This window comes from Lampetra planeri, chromosome 5, assembly GCF_965212315.1.
Source record: "Lampetra planeri chromosome 5, kcLamPlan1.2.h2, whole genome shotgun sequence".
Taxonomy (NCBI): domain Eukaryota; kingdom Metazoa; phylum Chordata; class Hyperoartia; order Petromyzontiformes; family Petromyzontidae; genus Lampetra; species Lampetra planeri.
The window spans coordinates 20,617,332-20,641,434 of NC_136111.1; the positions used below are offsets into that span (position 1 = coordinate 20,617,332).

The following is a 24,103-nucleotide window of genomic DNA, read 5'->3' on the forward strand; positions in this document are numbered from 1 at the left end:
CAAAGTGAGAGGAGGAAGCTACCATTGCTGTGATATTTATTAAACCGCATTGTATCGATCATAGCTCAGGCCCCGTGGAAATGAACGTTGCAAGTCACAGCGTTGCGCACCGCCGCGGTAATTTGACCCCTCTTGCACTCTCGTGGGAGGGACAGCCCAAGCTGGTGGAAATGATTGAATGCCGGACAGCGTACAAAATGAATCCCCGCAGCTCTGGCCACGCGACGTCGTGTTGACAACGGAGGCACGTGGCTCTCGCACCGTGCGGCTCGGGGTGGCTCCTTCTTATGAATTCATTCATCTTCCCGGGAAGGCGCGTTGTGTTGATGAGGGCTACCTGTGCATGAATAACACATCTCCCCCCCCCCGCCCCCCACATATAAGAACAACTACAAAAAAATTCCCCAGCGTGGGTTCACAGAGGGCTCAGTAACCCCACAGTCATCTCCCGCGCTCAATTTGCCGAATGTCGGGTGTCATTTCCCTTTGAGGTTGACGGCAGAATCTCTCCGATGTTTGCTTAAATTGTCACTTTGTTGTCCCCAAGAACGTTTAATAAATAGCAGAAGCTCCACCAATCATGTTGCAAGCATCGGTGGGATTCATATCATCTCCTTGATCTCTCGGGCAACTTCACACAGACAAATTGAAAAAAAAAAATCTCCCTCTCTCAGTGAAACATATCGACCGAAATTTATTTCGGAAACAATTTTCGTTTGTTTTATTTGTTTGTTTTGCTTTGGAGAAGTTATTTTCTCCTTTATTTCTTATTTAAACCTCAATGAAGCACGGAAAAATGTACAGCGTTCATCCCAACGGAGGCCAGTTTGCCTAAACATTGCCCGCTCTGCATTTTCTTTCTATCTCTCAAGAAGCTCGCAAACTGTTGTAATCCCCTCGCACATTTGTTGGCAATTGGGAAAAAAAAGAACCGTGAATAAAGGTGCTTGTTTGTGCGTGCGTGTGTGCTTGCTTATCTGTCTCCCTTCGCCTAGGGCAACCAGGAACCCACGGCCCCTCCGGAAGCCATGGCCCAGCCATACGGTGCCACGGCAGGGCAGTACGCACCGCCGCAGAACGGCCTCCCCGCGGAGTACGCGCCGCCGCCGCCGCACGCGCACCCCCACGCCCACCCCGTGCAGGACTATGGCGCCCAGCCGTCGCTGCCCGAGCACGCCATGTCCATCTACCCGGCCGCGCAGCCGCACGGCGACCAGGGAGGCACCGGCGAGCCGCCGTGTCAGCCCGTGTCAGCTACCTCCACGGTGAGCCCACGGCCGGTGTTGTTGTCGCCTTGCTTGAGCGAGGGGCGGTAAATACGACCCGGGGGGGGGGGGGGGGGTGTGGGGGCATGTCATGGGAAAAAGATGATGATGAAGAAGAAGGATGTCTCGTGATACCGGAATGCCCCCCGGGAGGTGGGAGAACCGGTATACAAGAGGTCGTGGGTTCGATGCTGACCCTGACGCCTGTATATTTGGGGTTTGCCTGTCTCTCCCCATGGTTGTGTGCATTTTTCTCCCGGTCCTCCGGTTTTCCCCTCCAACTTAGAAACGTGCGTTGAGAGTATTTGCCTTCTATAAATGTCCACGTGATAAGCCACTTCGTTGGGCTATCATTTGTGGACAGGTCGCTTCTGAAAAAAGGCAATATAGCTCAGTGAGCCTTTCCTGGTAAAATAAAAAATAGTTTTGTTTCGTTATAAATATCACTCCCGTTACTGAGATTAGCTGCGGTCGGGAATCTAACTCGGGTTGCTGGGTCCATAGCACAACAGGCGCCAACCACCATGCCACCACCCCACCATCGTCGGGACCATGAGTGTGAATAACATCGGTGCTTGAGCACATGCACACGTGCTGGATACGGGTATACAGAAACAAGTGATGATGTCACTTGCTGTGGGTCTTACATTCCAGCAGGCATAGGTGCTGTTGGCGAAGACCGTGGCGTATGAGGTCGTGGTAGGGCCGCCACCGCGCACGCCACCTCTGTCTTCTCATTGCTGATTTTTACCGCACCGTGCCGAGACTGATTTGACCTCGGCATGGCCCATTGCCATTTTCGGATGCTACCTGTCAGTCATGTTGGCCGCGGCCGTGAAGTGAATGCCGGCCACTGGAGTGCTCTGTTTTATTGCCCCTATTCGTGTGCACCCACAAGCACACACACACACACACGGCAAGGATTCTCCCGCGTAGCCTCTTTGGATCTCTCGCAGAGCAGTGCAACCCGTTCTGCGAGAGGACGCTCCACGGAAGCGGATATCACAGAACTACCTCTGAGATTCCCTCAGCTGACCTCTGGTCCATGCAGTAGAGCGGTCGCCACTTTCCTAGCGTAGCACTTACCACTCGCGCCACCGCTCCCCACCACTCTGTACACACACAGTAACTTATTATCCCCAGGGAACTGAAATTACCATCCATACTTCTCTCCTTGGACCTCGGTGTTTAAACACTCTGCTGGGAGAAAGCCCTCAGCAATGTGTGGATGTTAAGTTGATTAATTATTTGTTCTTCCGTGTGTGGCTCACTTTTACGGCTATAAACTGGACGAGGGCCTCAACGCAATGAAACCGCATTTCGGCACCCGGAGATGATATCAAGTTTTCAAATATAGTGCACTTGCCACGACTGCCAGTTTCTCAAATATGTTATATTGTGTTTTGAAATTGTCTGCTGCAGAGGTTATGAGCTTTGAAAATATTGGGATTAGAGTGAGTGTGCCGGAGCTGTTTTGTGTGTGCGTTTTTTTGGTGCCCTTGGGAAGATTGATGTTTTAGGAAAATGCAACGAAATGAATAATAGATTAAGCAGCAGGGGAATGCTGACAGCTTTGGCCCTTGCAGCCGATTGACCGAAATTACTTCGTTTGTGCTCTTTTGTAAGACCGTTTTGTAGTTGAAATGTTATCAGAGGGCCGGCGTTTTGTTAGGCCAGCTTTCGGTGAGGCCCTGCAACAGAATTGCCATTTTTTCCTTCGTTGCCCTCCCCTGAATCTATGCGACTTGTATGCCTCCATCTATTCACGAGGATTGATCTTTTAAGATGTTAGCTCTTGGCAAACTACGCCAGCTTATCAATCAGTGTATTGTTTGGATACAATTAACCTGTTCAAAGATATCTTGGCATTATCCGTGTTGTTCTGAGATCACGACTTATTGCTTGCAGCTACCTCGATGCACTGCGCACGAGGAGGGAGGTGGGAGCGGAGTTGGCTGGGGCCGTCCGAGGTGTGCGGTGTCCGCCCCCCCTCCTCTATTTCACCTGCCCCCCCCCCCGCCGCCCCCCAATAAGAAAAATCCCTGAGTTCGTCCTTAAAAAGGCACGAAGCAGGAGGATGATGATAAAGTGTGCGGCGGGGGTGGGGGGGGAGGCGACATTAAAAACAAAAGTACGCTTGGGTGTGTTCCGAAGGGTATCTCATCCCCATTAGCTGGCAACCCGCCAGGAGCTGGCCAACGTGTAATCGGGCTTTTAATGCGGGAAGGGGGAAACGATTTGCCGCTTCTGACGGCCGCGCTTCGGAGCGGAGCGTGTGAGGGCAGCAGCCCCGTGCCGGGCGTGCGTTTTTTCCTCCGTGGTTTATTTGGAGCCTCGGCGTGCGCCCGCGTGCGGGAGCGGTTCCCCTCCCTGGCGAAATCCGACTTTGTAATTTCAGAAAGCGCGGCAGTTGGCGCCGCCCGTCACACCGCGGCACCCGATTTAGCGCTGCTTACGACGGGATTTTTTTGGCGACAGGCGAGCGTAGAATTTAAGGAGGACAGCTCAGTGACTGTTTGCTGTTGGAAGGATGTAAAAACAACAAGAGGAAGGAGAGAGAGAAAACAACAAATATATTTTGTTTCCATTCGCTAAAAAGATAAAGTCATCCCATCATCTTTCTGGCACTGATAAAATAGGTATCGCTTCGTGGGGGAAGTCAACAGTAGTTGTCCTGTGGATGTACTCGCTCCAACCATAAGAATGTGTAGTTTCCACCACTGGCTCATGTTTGCAAACAGAAGGTGACCACCACCTCAATGCTCATTTGAGCAGGAAATCCACTTTGGTATTGCCTCTCAAGAAATACTCAGTAAATATTTAGTTTTCTTTCCACCGTTACTTTCTTTGATTAACCTTTTTGTTTGAGATGTTTTTTTGCTCATGTTTGGCTCTCGTACTTGCAGGCGAATTGTGGAGCCTGATTTATTAACGTTAGGGCCACAAAATGGATAGATCACTCTCGATTTAATAACGGAAGATCGTAATGGACAATTTGGGGGGGATGGAATCTGAGCGTGCATCTTAAACATGCGCAGAAAAACGACCGCGTTTGTCTGGTTGCGGCCAAGGCTCTGTTCCGTAATGTCCCCCGTGAAACAGCCGAGACCTACACTCGCCAATGCAGAAATCAGGTAAACGCTCGGCAAGATAGATCACCAGACCATTTCTCTCCAAGACATCGGTCCGCCTCGGTATACTTCTAAGGAGGGACAGCTTCCCGGTGGTAACAAATTGATGTTACCAAAGTGCAGTCTGCAATCCTTTACTGCAAATTGTTATTGTGATGATGATTAGTATTTTATTCATCGATATCAATAATAATCCTGCCTGAAGTATGATAGTAATTACATGGTAATCTTCAGCGTCTGCCTTTTTCTTGTACGGTACATGAAATATCATTGTTCTTCGTGAAGCAACATATTTTCGTATTATTTTCCTATCAATGTTAATAATAATCATCATTTGCCGTGCTCTATCCATGAACGATCCTGTCATATCACAATCCTTTTCACTCCTGCACACGAACTGGTCCCATTGCTCCATATCTCCCATGGCTGTCGGCTCATGCTACCAATAGTTTTCCTTTTACGTCCGAATGCCACAATTTTGGATGAAGTAATTTATTCTACTCAACGGAATTAATGCATCACAAAGTATTTTGTCATTGCCGTACATACTGTGTGAGTAAAAAATACACTCGATACCATTTAAAGTTGGAAAAAAACTCACCATACTTTTTAAGGAAAATGTATCCCTACGCATCTTTTTTACTGAGGCCATTTACAAAATAACTTGCTCAGTCCGAACGTATCTTTGAAATCTCACGATTATCATTAAACACAACTTCTTTATCACATATGCATTTCTTACAATCAATGTACATTTATGAATATGAATAAAAAAATCAAAAAAAATATCTGCTCCATTCCCCAAATATACTGTCAACCCTGCTACCGGAAAGAAATCCCCCTGCAGAATTTTGGTTTATTCACAGAGGTCAAGTGATGTTCAGCAGCACGTGACCTTACCATAAACGAGGACGATAACGTAAACTACTTCAGATGTGTATCTAAGCAGTTTGTCACATCTTTCTTTTTAAAACTATCTTGTTCTTGGGGAACATATCGTACTTCATAAATGTCAACTATGTTGCATGAAGTTAAATTGGAAAAAAAAGAAATTGCTAAAACGTATTATTAGTTTCATCATAAAAAGCCTTCAACAGAAGCACACCGTGTGCCCCCATGCTCTTTACCACTTGGGAAATTAAGGCCAAACTTTGTTACGTAAGTTACCTGTCAACTCTGTTTTCGTTTTGAGTGTAACAGAGTTAACTTGCATGGTGCAGAAGACACTTCATTGGTAGAACGACTCCACCCTCTCAGGCACGTGCATTCCTTTAGCTGCCATTTCACCACCAGTCTCCTCCATTGACCATCGTCTCCGCTGGCAATGTGTCCTGCCCAAAGCCCACTCGCTAATTTTACCGGTCGATATGTTCTCCCTAATCGTGTTCGTTCTCTAACCCATGTATCGGCACCGCGGTGGCATGATGTTCAATACCTCGCCAGGTATACAGAAGGTCGTGGGTTTGCATGTCTCTCTCTCTCTCTCGCTCGCTCGCCGTGGCTGCATGGATTTTTCTCCGGGACCTCCCGGTTTTCCCTCCATCATTTAGAAACATGTTTGGCTGCTATCAATTTCCGCGTGATAAGCTACTTTGTTGGGCTATCATTTGTGGCCCGGTTGCTTCTGAAAAGAGCTATATATTCTAGATTTGAAGCTTTCGTGACTGCAAGGAATCATCTTCTTAGGTGTTTTCGGTAAAGTCACGTAGAAAGTAAAATAAAATAAAAACAAAAATCACGACGTTTCGGAGGCAACACAAGTCTCCGTCATCAGGTGGGACCGTCACAGCCAGATTAGCTGTATCAAGTGAGGCAATGATTATCTGTTTGGAGTTCGGTGAGGACACAGCAGCGGATGTGAGTGTGAAAGCGATGGGTATTACCTTGTTATCTCGGCATCTCTTGAGGAAGGCCAGCGTCTCGAGAAGCTGTGACTTCTTGTCTCTTTGTCTGTTAAAAACTCTAACAGATAGGTGGAATTCCTCCCCGTAGAGGGCATTAATTCTAGATTTGAAGCTTTCGTGACTGCAAGGAATCATCTTCTTAGGTTTTTTCGGTAAAGTCACGTAGAAAGTAAAATAAAATAAAAACAAAAATCACGACGTTTCGGAGGCAACACAAGTCTCCGTCATCAGGTGGGACCGTCACAGCCAGATTAGCTGTATCAAGGAGGAATTCCACCTATCTGTTAGAGTTTTTAACAGACAAAGAGACAAGAAGTCACAGCTTCTCGAGACGCTGGCCTTCCTCAAGAGATGCCGAGATAACAAGGTAATACCCATCGCTTTCACACTCACATCCGCTGCTGTGTCCTCACCGAACTCCAAACAGATAATCATTGCCTCACTTGATACAGCTAATCTGGCTGTGACGGTCCCACCTGATGACGGAGACTTGTGTTGCCTCCGAAACGTCGTGATTTTTGTTTTTATTTTATTTTACTTTCTACGTGACTTTACCGAAAAAACCTAAGAAGAAGAAGAGCTATATAGCTCAGTGGGCCTTACCTGCTAAAATAAACAAATTGTTTTAGTTTATAATTTAGTTTATATGTTTCATGGTTCCGATCCATACGGTAGAGCAGGGAATATGAACTGAACACTTTTATTTATTAGGTATGTTAATCTGTTGATTTTCAAATTTCTAAATCAGTTTTCTGAAATCACGTCCCACCCACCCTGCTCTCACTCACATTTTATTTTCATAAATTTCATCCTGGTTTACCTTCAATAATTTCCATAGATAGACCTTCTGTCTCTCGCTTGTGTTTTCCAGGTGTGTCCCTCCAACAAATATCTAAATTTTGTTAAGCAAAAACACGTTGCTCACGGAGGCTGAATATGGGAGTGATTTTTATACCATCGACCATATTACATACCATCAATCGAATTCTGGAAGAAACAAATGATTATCAAATGCCATTATTGTCTGGTTTTTATAGACTATGGAAAGGCAGATTATTCAGTGTAATCCCGGACAGTCATCCACTCTGGCACAAACCACAGCTTAACATTATTTTTAAAATAAACTATTGACCCAATTATTATTTCAAGAGATGGTACAACCCACACTGAGTTTGCGTCAAGAAAATAACATTACAAATTAGAAGTAGGGTCAGGCACCGAGAATCACCCACACAACGACGTTCTATGATGTTTATGAAAATTGGATTGCGAATTTAAAAGGCATAGAGATAAATTGAGAAAGGATTAACCATCTGAAATATGATGATGACAAAGTCATCATCGCAACTAATGGAAATGAACTATAGAATATTATAGAAAAACTTTACCAAGTTGGACTAAAAATAAATATGAAAAATACAAATAAGGGTGAATATTTCTTAATAAAAAAATTATTTTCGAGACTCTAATAGAATAATAGTTGTCAGCTTTTTCTCAATTCATTGCTGGATGAAGACCTTACCATTGTTTGACCATACATCACGATGCTGGTCGGTGTGGGTCAATAAAGGAGGTGTGCCTGAGACCAAAATTAGATCTCACAAACATCACCACTACCCACTTCAGCAATTGTTTCTTACTGTGGTTGTCACACCTGTTGACGGACGCTTGTGCTGCGCCCGAAACGTCGTGATTTAATTTATTGTATTTTATACCCACGTGACTTTACCGAAAGAACCAAAGAGTATCACCACTGACATTAACCGTGGCCGGAATTCAAACCGAGGCCTCCGGGTTCATTGCGCGGCGCACAAAAACGATGTTTCCACGCCTTCCCTACTCCCCTAGAATGTGTTATTATTTAAAAAAAAAAATCCTCCGATTCTCACAATCAACCCTGCTGCCGCTGCTGATATTGGTTATCTCTTTTTTCTGCACTTGTTATTTAAGAATATAACTGAAATGATATTTTCCAAACGGCATGTGGTGTTATGCATATAGCAAGCTCTATCATCTGTACTGTATATTTTACGTATGTTTGAGGGTTGGCGGGGGGGGCGGTTAAAAAAGGCACAATTGCTATGATTTATTGGTGTTGACGTCACGTGGCATTAAGCCAGCTAGCGGATGTGCGAGGCGTTTTGGGACATCCTCCCCACGCACGGCCCTCCCCTCACATCGCTGCATTAGGTATTCTTCCTCACTCCACTGGGAGCCCTGTTTTGAGTTCCACAAGGGGAGGTCTGTGAATTTGATTGATCTTTCTTGGCCCGGAAGATTCCCCCTTTTCGCGCGAGGTGTTTTTTGCTCACGTATTTTTTTTGTTTATTATTCACCGCGTTATCAAACCTGCCAGGAATTGCGTGAGCTCACGAGAAAGAGAAAGGCGCGCGAGTTTTAAACGTTCCATTTCCGTCTTCGTTTCTGATCTCTCTCTCTCTCTCCGGAGGAGGAGGACCGCCTACAGATGATGCCACGCACTCGAGTACTCGGGGAGTGGCGCCGCGAAACTCTTGCCTTGTTCGGATCGCTTGTGAAGCTCGCGTTACTCTGCGGTGTCGTGTATCAGTGAATGTACATGATCGCCTCGTTATTCGCGACGAGGGATACGTTCCGGAGGAGCTCATGAATAGCACATTTTTACGGATGATGATATTGGCCTACCAATATCGTACACGCAACATCTGCAGATGCTTCTAAAGCTTTGAGAAGTCATCTCTCTCTCTCTCTCTGTATCTGTAGCTATCATGTCATCACTTTATCTCATCACTTTCCTTCTCTCTCGATGTGGCCGCGTAGAGTTTCCGGACGCGGTTCAGGGATAGCCAAAAATCGCGGATCGCAACCTCGCGAATAATGAGGGAATGCTGTACGTACGGATGTAAAGGGCCATGTGTGGGAGAGTTCGTAGTGGAGGAAATCTGAGCTTCTTGAGATGCGCGGCCGCCGGCTCTCATCACCAAGGTGTGTCCACAGCCGGGTGGCCTGGGACGAAACTCCCTGGCCACCGTAATGCCGGCGAAATGGATGCAAGTGTTTTCGCTCATCGATCTCGGCACCCACAACCAATGGGTTCTCGTTTGTATGTGTGTACGTATATTGAACTTCTCTCGCACCGTACGTAGCCAGACGAGGTGCGTTTACTTTATCCCTGCACCAAAAGCTCTTTGTTGCCAAGTCCTTCAACACGACCGTCGCCAACACTGCCCTTCGAGGGGTATTATATAAATTATATATAACAGGTAACGCATTAGCCCTCCATAATGGAAGTATGCTACGAAGGAGAGCCTCTGCAGAATAATAATATAATGATAACATTCAGTGTTATTAATCAATGTGTTCAGTTTTTGTTGTTTGTGCTTTTGCACCACTGCCAAAGTAAGTAACGTGAACATGTTTTGCCATTGTACAACGGGCACGGCTCAACATACAGTATTGCACATTGTTTTTATTTCGTATTGATACGAACGCCCTGCATGCAGTCATTGCCTCGCGTTTGAAATGCACAAAGCGTTTCAATAAGTCTAGAAGGAAGCTCAGAGTTTCACTCTCACCAATGTCACCTGTACCCTGCAAGCAATGCGAGGGGATAACAGGAGCTTATGGATCATTTTTGTTTGTCAGCACAGCGATGTATCGACCCGCGTCCGCCAGGACACGCACAATAAATCCTGACGCAGAACAAGAAAATAATCAATATCATTTTTTATTTTTTTCGCCACGCCATGTTAGCAGCGCGCCACGTTGACTGACAACGCCTGTAACCAGAAGCAAAAAATATATAAATTTTACTTTTCTATTTCGACACAGCCAATCTCTTAATGTGAGGCTTGCAAAACGCTAACCGGTATAAATGGCAAATACACAAACACAGGAATTGACTTATACATATTGCAATCTACGCAATTATGGCTTGGTAATATTTCATTGAAGTACTAAATTGTGCACAAAACTTTGCGCAATTTGATTTTCCTTTATAGAGATTTATTCTTCACATGTGCGTATGTACCTGCAAGCGCGTGTGTTTGTGCGTGTGTGTGCATTTGGGGAGCAGTAGTGTAGCAGTCAGCATGCTGTGCTACGAACCTTGCGACCCGGGTTCGATTCCCAATCATGGCCAACACCAGTGACGATTATCTGAACCGATCCTGGGCCTCCCCTTGGTCCACTCAGCCTCAAATAAGTACCTGTTGCAGTGTTTAAACATCGCCACTGGGGAGACAAAGGTGGCCGGGTGTGATGCTGGCCCCCCACCCCCTCGTGTGCCGTACCGGCCTTTATAGGTGCTCACTAACATCTCTTACCCTGACAGTTTGTTAAGGCTATAGGGGGGGTCTTTGTGTGTGGGGAGCGGTAGTGTAGCGGTTAGCGCAATGCGCTACAAACCCGGGGATCAGAGTTCGATTCCCGCTCACGGCCAACACCAGTGACGATTATCTGAACCAGTCCTCGGCCTCTCTCAAGTCGACTCAGCCTCAAATGAGTACCTGGTGCAGTGTGTAAAATCACTGCCACTGGGAAAACAAATGCAGCCGGGCGTGGTGCTGACCACCCACCCACTCCTGTACTGTGCCGGCCTTCATAGGTGCTCGCAAACAGCACTTGCCCCAATAGTCTTTTAAGGCTATACGGAGAATCTTTGTCTTTTTGTGTGTATGTGTGTGTGCGCACGTGTGCGCGCTTGTGTGCGTTTGTGTGTGCGTAAGTGAATGCCGAAGGTTATGTTGGTCACACACTGTTCCCCTCCTCTTTGGCACCATCATACATTTTTAATTCTGGGGCAGCTGATAAATTAAAGAAAAACAAAATGAAATCTCTTTGCTCTCGGAGCCAAACGTGCAGAAGAAGACGACGATTAGAGCTCGTACATGTCCCGTACATCCTAAATTGCTGAACGTGGCTCTTTGAAATCCATTCACTCGGATATAAGCATCCTTCTAATGTGAATGAGGGAGGTTGAGGTCAGGGCCTTTTTGAGATCATCAATTCCTTCTTAACGCTTTCCCGTTCCAAAACGTCTGCAAGTTGCAGGGTGGGTGTCCCGTTCGCCGCTGAATCTCGAAACACACAATTGGCTCGGTGTTCACTTTATTTAGAGAGGCGTAGCGTTGGTAGTTTTTAAAGACATTGTACTCACCGCAGAGAACTGTAGCGTCACGACCGCACTCGATGATAGCTGGCGCCAAACTGGCACACGCCCTCCCGCATTGCCTTGTGGGAACCTCTCAAATATGATGATGACATCGGTACGTCTTCAGTTGGGAAGACGTACCGATGACTTTATTACTTGTACGTTATTGGAACGGAATCTGAAGAAAAACTGATGACTTACACGAACACGTACATCATCGAAATGAGAAAAGGGTTAACTCAGGGCTGACCAGGTGGATTCATGGAAGATGTTCCTTGCTGCACAGTGCACAGGGCCTGCAATTCTGCATCGTCCAACCTTTCCTCTACGCGTCTTTCGCCATGTGCTGAAATCACGGGTGTTCGCCTCTGGTGTTAGCCAATTTACTTCCACCTGTCTTGATTTCTGCTCGAACGCAGCAAACGCGAGCGCGCAATTTGATCTCAATGCACATTGGGTGTTGCGCATACTGCATTGTGGTGCGTGTGCGTTAATCGCAAGTTCTCTAAATTAAATTTAATTCTGTGTCCTTATTTAAAGACACAAATGAAATTACTTTTGAGTACAGAGTATTCTGCTTGATTTTCTTCAGCAAGTGTCCTTTATGTCTCCATTATGATAATTTTTACTGTGTTTTATATTTATTTTTATCAATCTGTTCCTCGGTAAAATGAAAACCATTTGATTAAATGCAATAGAGCCTATGTCCCGACTGGGCTATGTATATTTATGTACTCTATAAGGCCAGGATTCCTTTACGGAATGTTTGCGCAATGATTTGACGTAGCTGGTTCTCTGGTTAGAGCGCTTCACCTAGCAATTCGAAGGTTGTGAGTTCAAATTTCGGTTGAGGAGTCACCACACCTATCATCCTTGTGAAGTCGGTGGTTTAGATAAGGCTGAGAGCAAGGCTTGATGATGATGATGATGGGAGTCATGCCTTCCTGCTGTTTCTGAGCAGCATCACACCATTGCGTGTTGTTATTTCCATCCGGCCGGGTTTAATAAAATTAGTGCCACTTTGTGGGAAGTCAACGGCGATTTTTATGATTACGTGACCGACCTCCCTCCCCTGTCATAGTCATGTATAATTTCCTTCATGGCCTCAGAGCCGCAGTCGGAGATGAGCACTGCCCGGTTACTCACTTGAACGAGTAGATGCTTTGACTTGAATGTGGAAAAAGAAGAAAAGAGAAAAAAACTGATAAAATCCTTCGTTTATAAATTGTGTTTGGCCTTACCATCATGCATGCATGTGTTATGCATGAGCACAACATTTATTCTGAATGAGCGCTCCTGATTGGTCCGAGGAGGACATGCCGCTCATTCATGATAAGGAATCTGAAGCCATAAAGCATGGCTGAGGCCTACTGTGAGGCAGTGTGTGAGTTTTACATACTCTGTAGGTCATGCACATGGCCACTGAAGTGGAACATTTCACTCCCACCCGACCTTGATTTACGCATAACATGATGCCGTATAATTTAATTGGTTTTTTTTTTATAGCATCAAAATTCAAAGTGGATTCTCACTTAATGAATTGGATTGCCGGCTTGTTATTAATTTTTAGGGCACCCGTATTTTAGGTTGGTATAGATGTAAATCTGAGAGGTGAACATCATCTGCTGCCAGAAAGTATTGACTGTAGGAGGGGTTGAACATAGTCTGCATTCTCACCTGGCCTAGGGACGTTTAGCACTTTGGTGTCAAATGCAGGAGGCGCCGTGGTGGTGAGATGTTAACTCCCTCGCCTGGTATACAGGAGGTCGTGGCTTCAAGCTTAGACCCTGACGCCTGCTGCTGTATATTTGGAATTTGCATGTTCTCCCCGTGGTCGTGTGGATTTTTTCTCCAGGCCCTCCAGTTTTTCACTCCACATGTATAATCAACACGCGCTCAGAGTATTTGGCTGCTATCAATTTCCACGTGATAAGCCACTTCGTTAAGCTTTCATCTGTGGCCAGGTCGCTTGTGAAAAACAGCTATATACTCAGTGGGCCTTACCAGGTAAAAAATAATAATAGTTTATCTTTTTTTACGAGCTGTAGTGGCTCCTCCGTGTTCAGCCACGTGAAATTAGGCATTTCCAATGCATCTATTCATTGATATATTTCGATATTTTTTTATGTCAAGTTTCGCAAAATGACTCTTTGATTGTGCTATTGGCGTCATGCAACGAGTGCAACCCCGGCCCCAAGGAAGTGAATATCCCAGAGCTACCTCTGGAGATCTCTTCAAGTGACATGTGGTCTGGTCACAGCAGAGGCCAGCACTTCCCACCCATTGTGCAAATGAGAGTGAGGTTTTTTTGCATGACAGTCAAACCGACATATTAATTTTCAGAGCTGGAATTTGTCCAAATTAAGTGAAATACCAAATTTAATGTGATGGGTTTTTTTGGTGCGTGTGCATGCAGTCATTTGTGACCAGGCTGAGACCATCAACTTACTATGCTTGAGGACTTGGTTTAATCCCATTTTGAGTTCATAATACATGTACAGAATCATGTGCATAGGAATATATATTTTCAACTCAAGTATGTTTGAATGTATCTATGTAACGTCACGTGTGTCATATAACCCCTGCAGCAGCTGGAAGTCGCTACAGCCTAAAAAATAATAATTCGGAAATCGAATTGGCGATTCTGAGTCGTGGCAATTCATTGAATCGTCGGGAGTTACACCCCTACTGGATGCGTCCACACAGACTTTTAACTTCTCGCTGATCATCATGCCGTTTCACATCATAGCAGCCTGGTCAGGTCCGTGATGGCCATGTGGGGGCGTAGGCCCTCGCACGGTGGTCAGTAGCAGCGATTCAATCGCCAGCTGTGGCACAGCTCCCGTAACAAACAGGGGACGTCTCGCGAGATATTATTAATCGGGTATTTTAAGCAAAATTTTGTTTTTACCAGGTTTTCTAAAAACAGTGCTGCTGTGGTTGGGTAAAGATAAAGATCACAGGAAGGCATAAACAAGTTGTACTATTTGTGTGTGTCAAGCAACAACATTTTTTCACACTTTACATTTTATCCAGATAAGATGCTTGTCGCATCTCATGTGGGATGGGGGCCACACATAGTCAAGTGTAGGCGATGCAGCATTCTCTTTAAATTATGAGAATTCCCATTCTAGTGGGTAACCAGCAGCCGAGAGATAAAACGCTGCCGGCGATGACTTGCAGTAAGCCGGGTAAACGGGCCACCATGTCAGACCACGGAGCCCCCCCCCGCCGCCCCTCGGTGAACACAGAGACGGGATTCTCGTTGTGCTAAACGGCCAGTCCAGAAGCAGCGTCGGCGGTAAACAGAGTCGCCGTTGCTGTGACAGCACGGACCTCTTTTTGGATTTGCCGAGTGTCATTTCTGAGACAACACGAAAATAGCAACACCCCCCCACCCACCCACCCCCGCGCCAAGATAGCGCCACTCGAGTTACGTATAAAAGTGATGAGGACAGGAGAGAGCTCGCTCGCGCAAGAACCATTGGGCCCATCTGCCGCGTGATAGCTTGAGCTTTTTTCTTTCTTTTTTTACGAAAGACACTTACCCCTCCCACCTGTCCACGTCGTGTGACTCGAAACGGCGGCGCACGGGAAATTCGAGAACGCGTTCGGAGGCCAGTTCCCGGCCATGTAGGGGCGGCCAATTCTGTAAGCGAAGTCTTGGGGATTGCTGGAATGATCTCGGGGTGTGCGCGAGAGGAGGAGGAGGGCTTGGCTCGTCTTTCACGTGCCACGCACCGACAGATCGGCGTCCACGTTCGTGAGGACGAGCAGAAGTCGAAGAATCCTTGATGCTGCTCAACGAGCCAAGCCAACGCAGGAAAAAATCTCAGTGGTCGAATGGACCGAGGCAGCTACGTTAATGGCTTTGAAGTGCAGTCCGATTTGGGCCTGTCGAAGCCGCCTTGCGAATTGTTATTGCGTTGCGGCTTTGGGAAGTCTGGTTTAGCCCTCAGCAGTATTTGCACATTAACTGTGTTGAAGTGGCATATTAGAGCAGAAATGGAAGCCCGTGGAGGATATTCGAATTATTAGTGCACGTTTATTGTCTGGCATTTATTCAATGTTCCCCATGTTTAATTGATTTCCATTCTCCTGAACAGCCTGTTTTCAGAAAGTGATAAAATTGGTCAATGCACCAGATGTCACGCGGAGAACTTTACTCATAGAGCCGGGCAAACGCTGAATGCACCCGCAGTAAAATTAATCTACCACTCGGTAGAAAAAATGCCGGAGTGTGGATGCATTTCACCGTTTATTGAAACGATGCGTGTGATCGTTTGGTAATGGGGGTCCTCGTTTAAGTTTGCGGCCGTGGGTTTTCCTCAAAACAGATCAACTGTGAGCCGTAACTAAATGCCACAAGCACTGATGTGTGCGTGGGTGTTGGTTTGTTCGCATGCTTGGGATTTTTCACGCATTTCTAATTTTTTGGAAAGTTATTTGGCAGATGTTGGGTTATTTTTAGCAGATGAAAAGTTGAATTTTTGTGTGTTTGTGTTTTTTGTTGTTGTTGCCTTGTGTTCATTGTCAGCGGGCTTGCTACAGTTGCACGTTAATTACGAATTCAGCTGGTGTGGGCTAGAATAATTATATCATTGTCAGATCTCTTTTGATTGGGGGAGTAATCCCAGCCAAAAACTATTACTGTTTCTGAAAATTGTGATAAATGTTAATTTGAACAATGAGAACAAAATTTAGTTAATTGGAAAATTTTGCTCTATGCCAATGGTAATATATTTCCGTTTAGGTTGGCAATGGGTTTTTTCATGCTATTGGCCTAAACTCGAAAATGATTACACTTTACGATTGTAGCCATATGTAACGTATTTTGGACTATGCCAATGAAAGTTCCCGAACGGCAAAAAGGCAGGTGTTAAATATGACCGCGTATTTAAACATGACCAGATATTGCAATCACAATTGGTGTTGGTCTTAGGCATTAAGTGAAATCGGTGGAGTGAAATGATCTGCACGGAGGCAGCTCACTCAGTCTGCCAAATAGATATGACGTCGGACGTTCGTCTATGAGAGCAACCAATTAAAACAAAATCTCAAGAATTTAGTTGAGGCTAATTAGAATAAACACCACGTTCCCGTTAACTCGTGAGGCAAGTACAACACACGACCTCCATTGCGGGAGGCTTGCTATAATTATCGCATGCCTGTCAGCGCCCTGCTGAAGGCACAGACCCCCAACTCTCGCCTCCTCTGCCAACCGTGCCTGATACACTTTGCCAGGTAGGGCCTTCTCTCTCTCTGTCTCACACCCGTCGATTGCCCATTGCCTCTACAACTCCGCCTATCAACATATGCCAAAAGCCACGCAAAAGCAGGAGAAAACACACCACGGGTCTGAGATAGCTACGCTGGACAGCTACTGTTCAAGTATACTCTTCTGGGATGTAGTGCATGATTAATGCGTTTGTGGTGAATCAAAAAAAGTATCACATTGGGCAAAACGCTCTCCCGTTTCACTCCGTATTACTTGAGGAAGACCAAAAGGAAGGGTGAGATGGATAGGGGAGGCAAAATACGTAACGGGCCGCCAGGTGCCTTAATTAATGAACTCAGCCGGAGGAAGGACAAACGCGAACATGACAAAGGGAGGGGCGGTCATCCTCGCAGGCTTTAAATAAATAAATTATTGCGTCTGGGGTGGGGAGGGTGGAACAGGAAGGAAGACTGAGCGCTTTCCAGATGGATGAAGAGTGATTTGAATTTTTTTATTATTACATATCTAAAAAAAAATCTTCTTCTTCTTGTTCTCTTTGGCGTCGGGGGAGTTGAGTGCCGAGGCTCAAGACGATGATTGCCCCGACTGGCGTGGTCAGGCGCAGGCGGAGGGACAGTGATTTATGTTCGACAGGCAGCGCCCCCAGCCCCCAGAGCGTCTCCTTCCGCCGCCGCCGTCGTCTTCACCGCCTGCGTCCCTGACGGTCTCTCGCCGACGTGACACCGTCTCGCCAAAAAAAAATCGCAAACCCTTGCCGTTTATCACGCGCCGCGCAGATGCCTGCGCGTCCCCGCAGTAATTATAGCGCCACTTATTGAGACACGGCACGTGGGCTTTATTGGGCGGGGGGGGGGGAGACGGGGTTGGGGGGGGGAAATCGAATAAAAATTACGGGTAAATGTGAAATTATTTAAAACACGTGCGTGCTATAATAATGGTAATGAGTTTGTCGTATCGTTTGATTTGAATCGGATCTGAAATGCGAGAGAGAAAAAATGTATTTGGCACCATCACCTGGGCTGCCGTTGAAGCTGCCAGTTGCAGTTCACCTGTGTGGGAATTCTCTCAATCACACGACACCGCGTGTCCTGCTCCTCCAGTGCCGCGGAGATGAGTCATGGCAGTAATTATGTTGGGCAAACCTCACTGAAAGCTGCAGTTGTTTTTTTTTATTTCAGGCACGCCAGCTGTCAACGATGTGAGTTTTTCAACAGAATGTTCCTCGGCGGGTCTGGTTTTTTTTGCGTGGGATTTTAGTTTCGTTTGCAAATCAGTTGCAATAATCCCACCCTAGGATGGGCTGGGAAGGGCTTGTCAGTTTTCTGAACAAATATGAAAAAAACACACAAGACTGTCACAATAATCTGCCTCCATAATAAATTAACTTTTATTAGTGGTTTTCAGAATTATGGGAGCGCGACGTTTCAATGCATTAACAGACGTCCGTTATCATTTCATCTGGCACGCCCCTAAAATTGTAATCTAAAACGCAACGCAAACCCACCGCGCCGAACGGTGAGGAGTGCGCTTTAGCGGTAACACCGGGATTGCTGCCGAGAGCACGTCCACCCCAGCGTACGTGCGTGCGCACGCGTGTGCAATACTTGCGCATGTCTTCCGCCTTTGCGAGCGTCTGCGTGCGCCCGCGTGCGCCCGCGTGCGCCCCTCGTCCGTAGAAACGTGCGTTCGCATTGTTCAGAGTATTTGGTTGCTGTGAAATTTCCACGTGATAAGCCACTTCGTTGAGTTGTCATTTGTGGCCAGGTCTCTTCTGTAAAAGAAGCTGAGAGCTCAGTGATCCTTACTTTTTCGTGATTTTCTTACCTTTCCTATGGTGTTTTTGTACTTCCTGTTGTAACTACCCCCTACTGGACATCTGTAAAAAAAGAGCTTTATAAGTCATCGGATTTCTCGAGTAAAAATAAAGATTCTTATTCTGTGTTCTGTATCGACGTATCCCCCCCCCCCATGTTCATTGTTCGCAGCAGACTGACGACATCATCCAGACAGACTGCACCCAGGTGGTCCCAGCCGAGAGTCCGGATGGGAAGCAGCAGCCCAAGCGTCTGCACGTCTCCAACATCCCGTTCCGTTTTCGGGACCCCGACCTCCGGCAGCTATTTGGGGTGAGGCCGCAAAAACGCAAACCCTCCTGCCCTACCTGTTCTCGGAGGTCGTCTTTGCCGATGGCTGAAACGATTTTTCTTCATTAAAATTTGTTTTTATTTGCGTCGTCTTTGGTTTAACTTCAAACGGTTTGGGTTTGCTGCTGTTATGGACAACACATGCCCATGCTATGATCAAGAACAGGATTCTGATTGATTGGAGATTGGGTTGGATATCTTATTAATTGTTTCACCCATGTGCTGTACAGTCCTATGGTCAATCCACCACTGGTTTAGGGTATCCCCACATCATGCGGGCTGTTGGGATTACCCGACCATACTTCAACATGCCGGTCAACACGGATTGGCGGGAGAAGGCGGGGAGCATAGACGTGCGTGGGAGGAAAAGGCAGCACAGAACAACAATGGATTTAGCTGTGCTGGCCTCTGATGCTGTATGTTAACTCAATAAATCACCGATCCCAAGGCCCTGAGCTGTCGGGTTATAGATGTGCACAACCCACACCTGGAGCTGTTCTAAAATTAAAATAAAACAAAAATTTGGAAACGTTTTTACTGCCTTTACCCAATTTGCACAACAGCTGAGTTGTGGTGAAGTCATGGGGGATTGGGAGCCGCGTTGTCAACGCTGGGGACCTTGGGGTGGGGGGGGATGGGGTGGCATTTAAATACAAACAGCCAGCCAGTAACGGACACGTGCACGAGTGTGAACCACCATCACGGTAGATGACCCGATATCAAGCGACGGGCCTTATTTGTCATGAAGACGACGCTTGGTACATACAAACTTGAGGTCCCCGCCCCCCCTACTCCCGCTGACGAGAGCATCCTGAAAGCAGCCGCCAGCAGTATGCAAATGCACAATAGCACTCGCACACATCCCTCAAGAGTGTTGTTCGAATCTGACCCGGTCAGAGATGTTTGTCATTATAAATTGTCTTTTCCTTTTCCTCCCCAGCAATTTGGTAAAATTTTAGATGTGGAAATCATTTTCAACGAAAGAGGATCAAAGGTATGATGTCCCCCCTTTTTTTTAATGCACGTTATAAATAATTCAAAGCATAAATATTGAATTGCTGCTAATGGTTCTTTGAATATTTCTAAGCATTTATTGGAAAAAGTTTATTTTGATTAAAGAAGCTGAGATGCAAATTATTTGACCTTATGCTGATTTACTTGATGGCAGCCCTTAATCCATAGGAATGTATGACTTATGTTTGTAGTATAGCAAATGCCTTACTAATGTCTACCTTTAATGTTTTGAAAGGCAGAAAGACAATGTTAATGCGTACTGTTGATATTTTTACCTGCTCGCTGTTTAATTTTGTACGTTCATAATGTGTCTAGCCCACGTAATATTACAGAACATTGTGCATAGCTACGTCACAGTGTACGAAATGTACTTTTGTATAAATGTCGTTAGGCAATCGTTAAATTTTGCATTACGTGCGCGGGTGTTTTTATCCTACATTTTAAATGAATGTGTAAAAAATACATTTTTTTAACAGAATTTGCTCGTGTATTGCAGAAAATTCCGCGAAAAGCGCAATCGTTTTGCACAGAGTCGTGTATAGAGGGGGTTTTGGACCACATTTGCCATAGTTTATCCGATGCAGGGTGAGACTGGAATTTAACGGCTTGGGGCCTGGGGGCTGGGCGGGGCGGGGCAGGGTGGGGTGTGCGGTAGGTTTGCTTTCTGAATGTCACAGCAATGAACCGATGCCAAATTGTCTCTCTGTCCAGAACGCCGGCTAGAATTGCCGTAGATCACTCTACACTGGCGAGCTATGGCTGTGTTCGTAACGGTGCTGGTGGGCGCCATTGAATAATGCTCTGCTGCATGTACTTAGAAATGGTCCCGGTGGCATGTTCAGCCAGTCCACTTTTCCAGTGTCAGTGTGTGGCTCCTTCAATCTCTTTGGGAAACAAAACCCAGTAAATGACAGCGATTACGATTCAATGTTAAAGAGACTAATACAGCAATGATAGAGCACACTTATTATTACACTTTGTTTCGTTTTTAAATGAAATTTTGTAAACGCACATCTTCTACTTTTTTACTCTCGCTATTTTTATTTTTTACCACATGCCCTAAAAAAACTAAATAATATGGATATATTTTTTTGTTTTTTTATTGTTTACGCTATATTATTTAAAGTCATGCAGATATAATGAATGTTCCTTATCTGTAATTGAGGTCCCCTTACAATGCAACTCATTATTTATGGATCAAATGCTTGATAAATAATTTAAAATAAATCACCTATCTCTGTTTCTCTCGCCCCCACTTCTGTTCCGCCTAAATGCGGTAGCGCAGTCCACTCCCCGCCTCACGTAAACCGCATTTATGTGCTTCCCATCGTGTATCGTTTACTTTCAAGCCCCCGATTGTTTTTTTCACGACACATCGAAAAATCTCCTTTTTTTCGTGTCCCTTTTAATTTTTTCTCACGTCGATTTCTCATCTTTTTTTTTTCTTTTGTTCTTCGTGTGCGTTCATTTTACCCTGGGCGTTGACGAGCCACGCTAAATTTTGCATGCGAGAACAAATGAATGACGGAGCAAAGGAACTGTGATGGATTCTCTGTGTATGTAACGGTTGCGCATGTTGTTTTCCCCCCTTCTTTTCCCGCCTGCATGCAGGGATTTGGTTTCGTAACTTTCGAGAGTAGTGCTGATGCGGACAGGGCGCGGGAGAAATTACATGGCACGATGGTAGAGGGCCGTAAAATAGAGGTGCATGTTCACATTATATTATTCTTCTTCTTCTTATTATTTATTATTATGATTTCCCTGGACAAAGTGTTCTGCTTATGCTGCTGTTGCTGCTGCTGCTGCTGCCGCTGCTGCCGCTACAGCTTTATGAGATGCTGTTTAACTCTTTGGTTGGTTTCTTCGTTGTTTGTTGTCGTCTTTTTTTTTGTTCACATTTTTACTTTTTTTGTTATTTCACGCCACCCGACGCTCATACAACTGTCTGTGACACCGAGCCACGGACTCCCCCCCCCCCCCACGCCCCTCTCACTCTCTAACCCCTTTGCACTCCTTTCTGACACTGAATTTACGTGGTGGGTTTCACTAAAGCAACTGACGCATGTACGTAGGACTTACGAAAGGGATCGCGTCACTGTGAATAGAATGTCGATACGACTATTTTATACGCACACAGGGTCTACATATATATGCGTAGAAAATTCCGCCAAAAGACGCCAAAGATAATAACAAGAAATTGTCCATCTTTTTTTACAACATTTTTACATGCAGGGCTGAGCATAGCTTGAAAAGTTCGTTTCAACGGCATACATATGATACACGCGTTCAGACAACTGGCAGGGTGAATGAAAAATCAAAACTCCCCAACTATGATGCTGGGATTTTTTTTTGCTGAAATTTGTTCGTGATTATTTTAGTTCTGCGCACCTGCCCTAACGTAACACTGGCTGCGGTAAATGCAAAGTCGATCTAAAATGTGTGCAATGGAAAACTCAGCCCTGTCATGTGACTGGAATGCGTGGGTGTTTTCATGAGTAGCTCCCCTGAGTAAGATGTTGCGTGTTTTTTTTCATTTTCCATTCTCCCCTCCTCTTTGGCGGTATAGAGACAGAGTGCGCTCACGTTTTAGAAACCCTTCCAAACAATGTCTCAGTAACCATGTGGTAACCGTAAGCCTATCAGGCTGGCCGCCCGCAGCCCCCGAGGGGTAAGTAGATATGACCGCCTCAGCCCTCATGTGTAATGCTCAGACACGGCAGTGTCTTAATTATTATTTTAATTGAATATTCTATGAATTTTTTTTTCCCATTTTTTTTCCTCTCTATAGAATGCTACTTTATGATCTGGTCCGCCTGTACTATGTGCTTAGCAATGCTTCCTTCCCACCCTGCCCCCTCCCCCGCCACCCATTCACCCGCCACGCACTCTTTCCTCATCACCTGTTTTGTTTGTAGCGAATGATGGGAATGATGGCTTCTCTGTGCACACCTTCAGACGGTTAACTTCATCTTTTTCAGATCAATGCGCACGCCCCCAGAATCCATACCCATTTCCTTCCCCCCTCCACCCACCCAACCACCGACCCCTTTTTTTCCCCTTCAGCTCCCTTTTTTTAAAATCATTTTGTCAATTTTTAATTTAGCAAATTTGAAATTGTGGTGCGGCTTGAATGGACTGGTTACTACTGAATTTGGTTCTGTTTCCCGTGATGCGTTGAACGCTAGTCATGGCTTAGACACTGGACCAGACAAAATGTGTGCGGCTCTTTCACACACGGATTCCTTGCCACATTGGTTATTTCTTCCAACCCGACCATGATTTTGTTTTTATCCCATGCCTTCCGTTGTTAATTTAAAAAAAAAGGCTGCCTTGTTTTTTTCAGTAAAAATCATGCACGTTGATTTTGTTTCACTTGTACGATTGGGTGCACTCTTTACTCTCGTGGCAGTACAAGCATGAGCAGAAATTGGTCTTGCTGCATAACTCTCTTTTGTGTGCTGTGTCTTTGTCGAATTTTATTGGCAAACCAAAGTAATCGCACCGCACATTTTGTCTACGCTTCAATAAAAAGGAATAACCTCGCAGCTTCATTCGTGTGTACACTTCTGCGTGGAGAGTGCAAAATGTCACGCATGCACACAATGCACTCGCTTTCACTTATTTCGTTTTTATACCTATCTATACATATTTTTATTATAAAACGCTAAAATGTTAAAGATGAAAAAAAATAAGCAAGTAATTGCCGAACGAATCAATTTGCATGCCTCTCTTGCGACGGCGCCTGGGCCTCGGTTGACCTCGCCTCCCTGTCGCTCTCCGGCTCGCAGGTTAACAATGCAACGGCACGAGTCATGACAAACAAGAAAGCGGTCAACCCGTACGCCAACGGTGAGCAATGGGCACCGCTCGGCCGCGGATGAGCGTGCGTTCTGCCGGAGCGCAGGCGGAGCGTGGCTGGCGACGTGAGAAGGCCCTGCTGAGTGCTTTTTTATTATTATTTTTATTTTCCCGAAAAAAATAAAACCATTACGAAAGAAGGTTGGGATTGCTGTGGGTTGCATCCGAGCGAAAGCAGTCAGGAGCATGGCTGACGGCGCGAGGGGTGGTGGTGGGGGGTTAACATTATACAAAACACCCCCAACACGGACCCCGAGGCGTCCGGGGAGCTTTAATTGGTGCCCGCGCACAAGACTGAGATGAATTGGGACCCGCGAATAGTGAATAGGTGCATTCATTTTAGCGGCAGGTGGGGAAGCTGCGTGTTGCAAGTGGTGGGGGGGGGGTTAGACACAAAACATGAAACTAGGCTAGGGC

At 45.8% G+C, this 24,103-nt stretch overlaps 1 protein-coding gene across 5 annotated transcripts in view; it reads left to right on the forward strand.

The window, feature by feature from the left end:
* The window catches only part of RBFOX3 (RNA binding fox-1 homolog 3), a 305,378-nt gene that overhangs the window by 272,911 nt on the left and 8,364 nt on the right, over window positions 1–24,103 (forward strand). For 3 of the 5 annotated variants that reach the window (XM_078594967.1, XM_078594964.1, XM_078594969.1), the window contains 5 exons: window positions 996–1,265; window positions 18,656–18,796; window positions 19,755–19,808; window positions 21,440–21,532; window positions 23,617–23,677. In XM_078594967.1, the coding sequence (XP_078451093.1) occupies window positions 996–1,265; window positions 18,656–18,796; window positions 19,755–19,808; window positions 21,440–21,532; window positions 23,617–23,677 (619 nt within the window). The remainder of the gene's footprint in view (window positions 1–995; window positions 1,266–18,655; window positions 18,797–19,754; window positions 19,809–21,439; window positions 21,533–23,616; window positions 23,678–24,103) is intronic. The other 2 variants (XM_078594966.1, XM_078594968.1) reach the window with 1 other exon arrangement.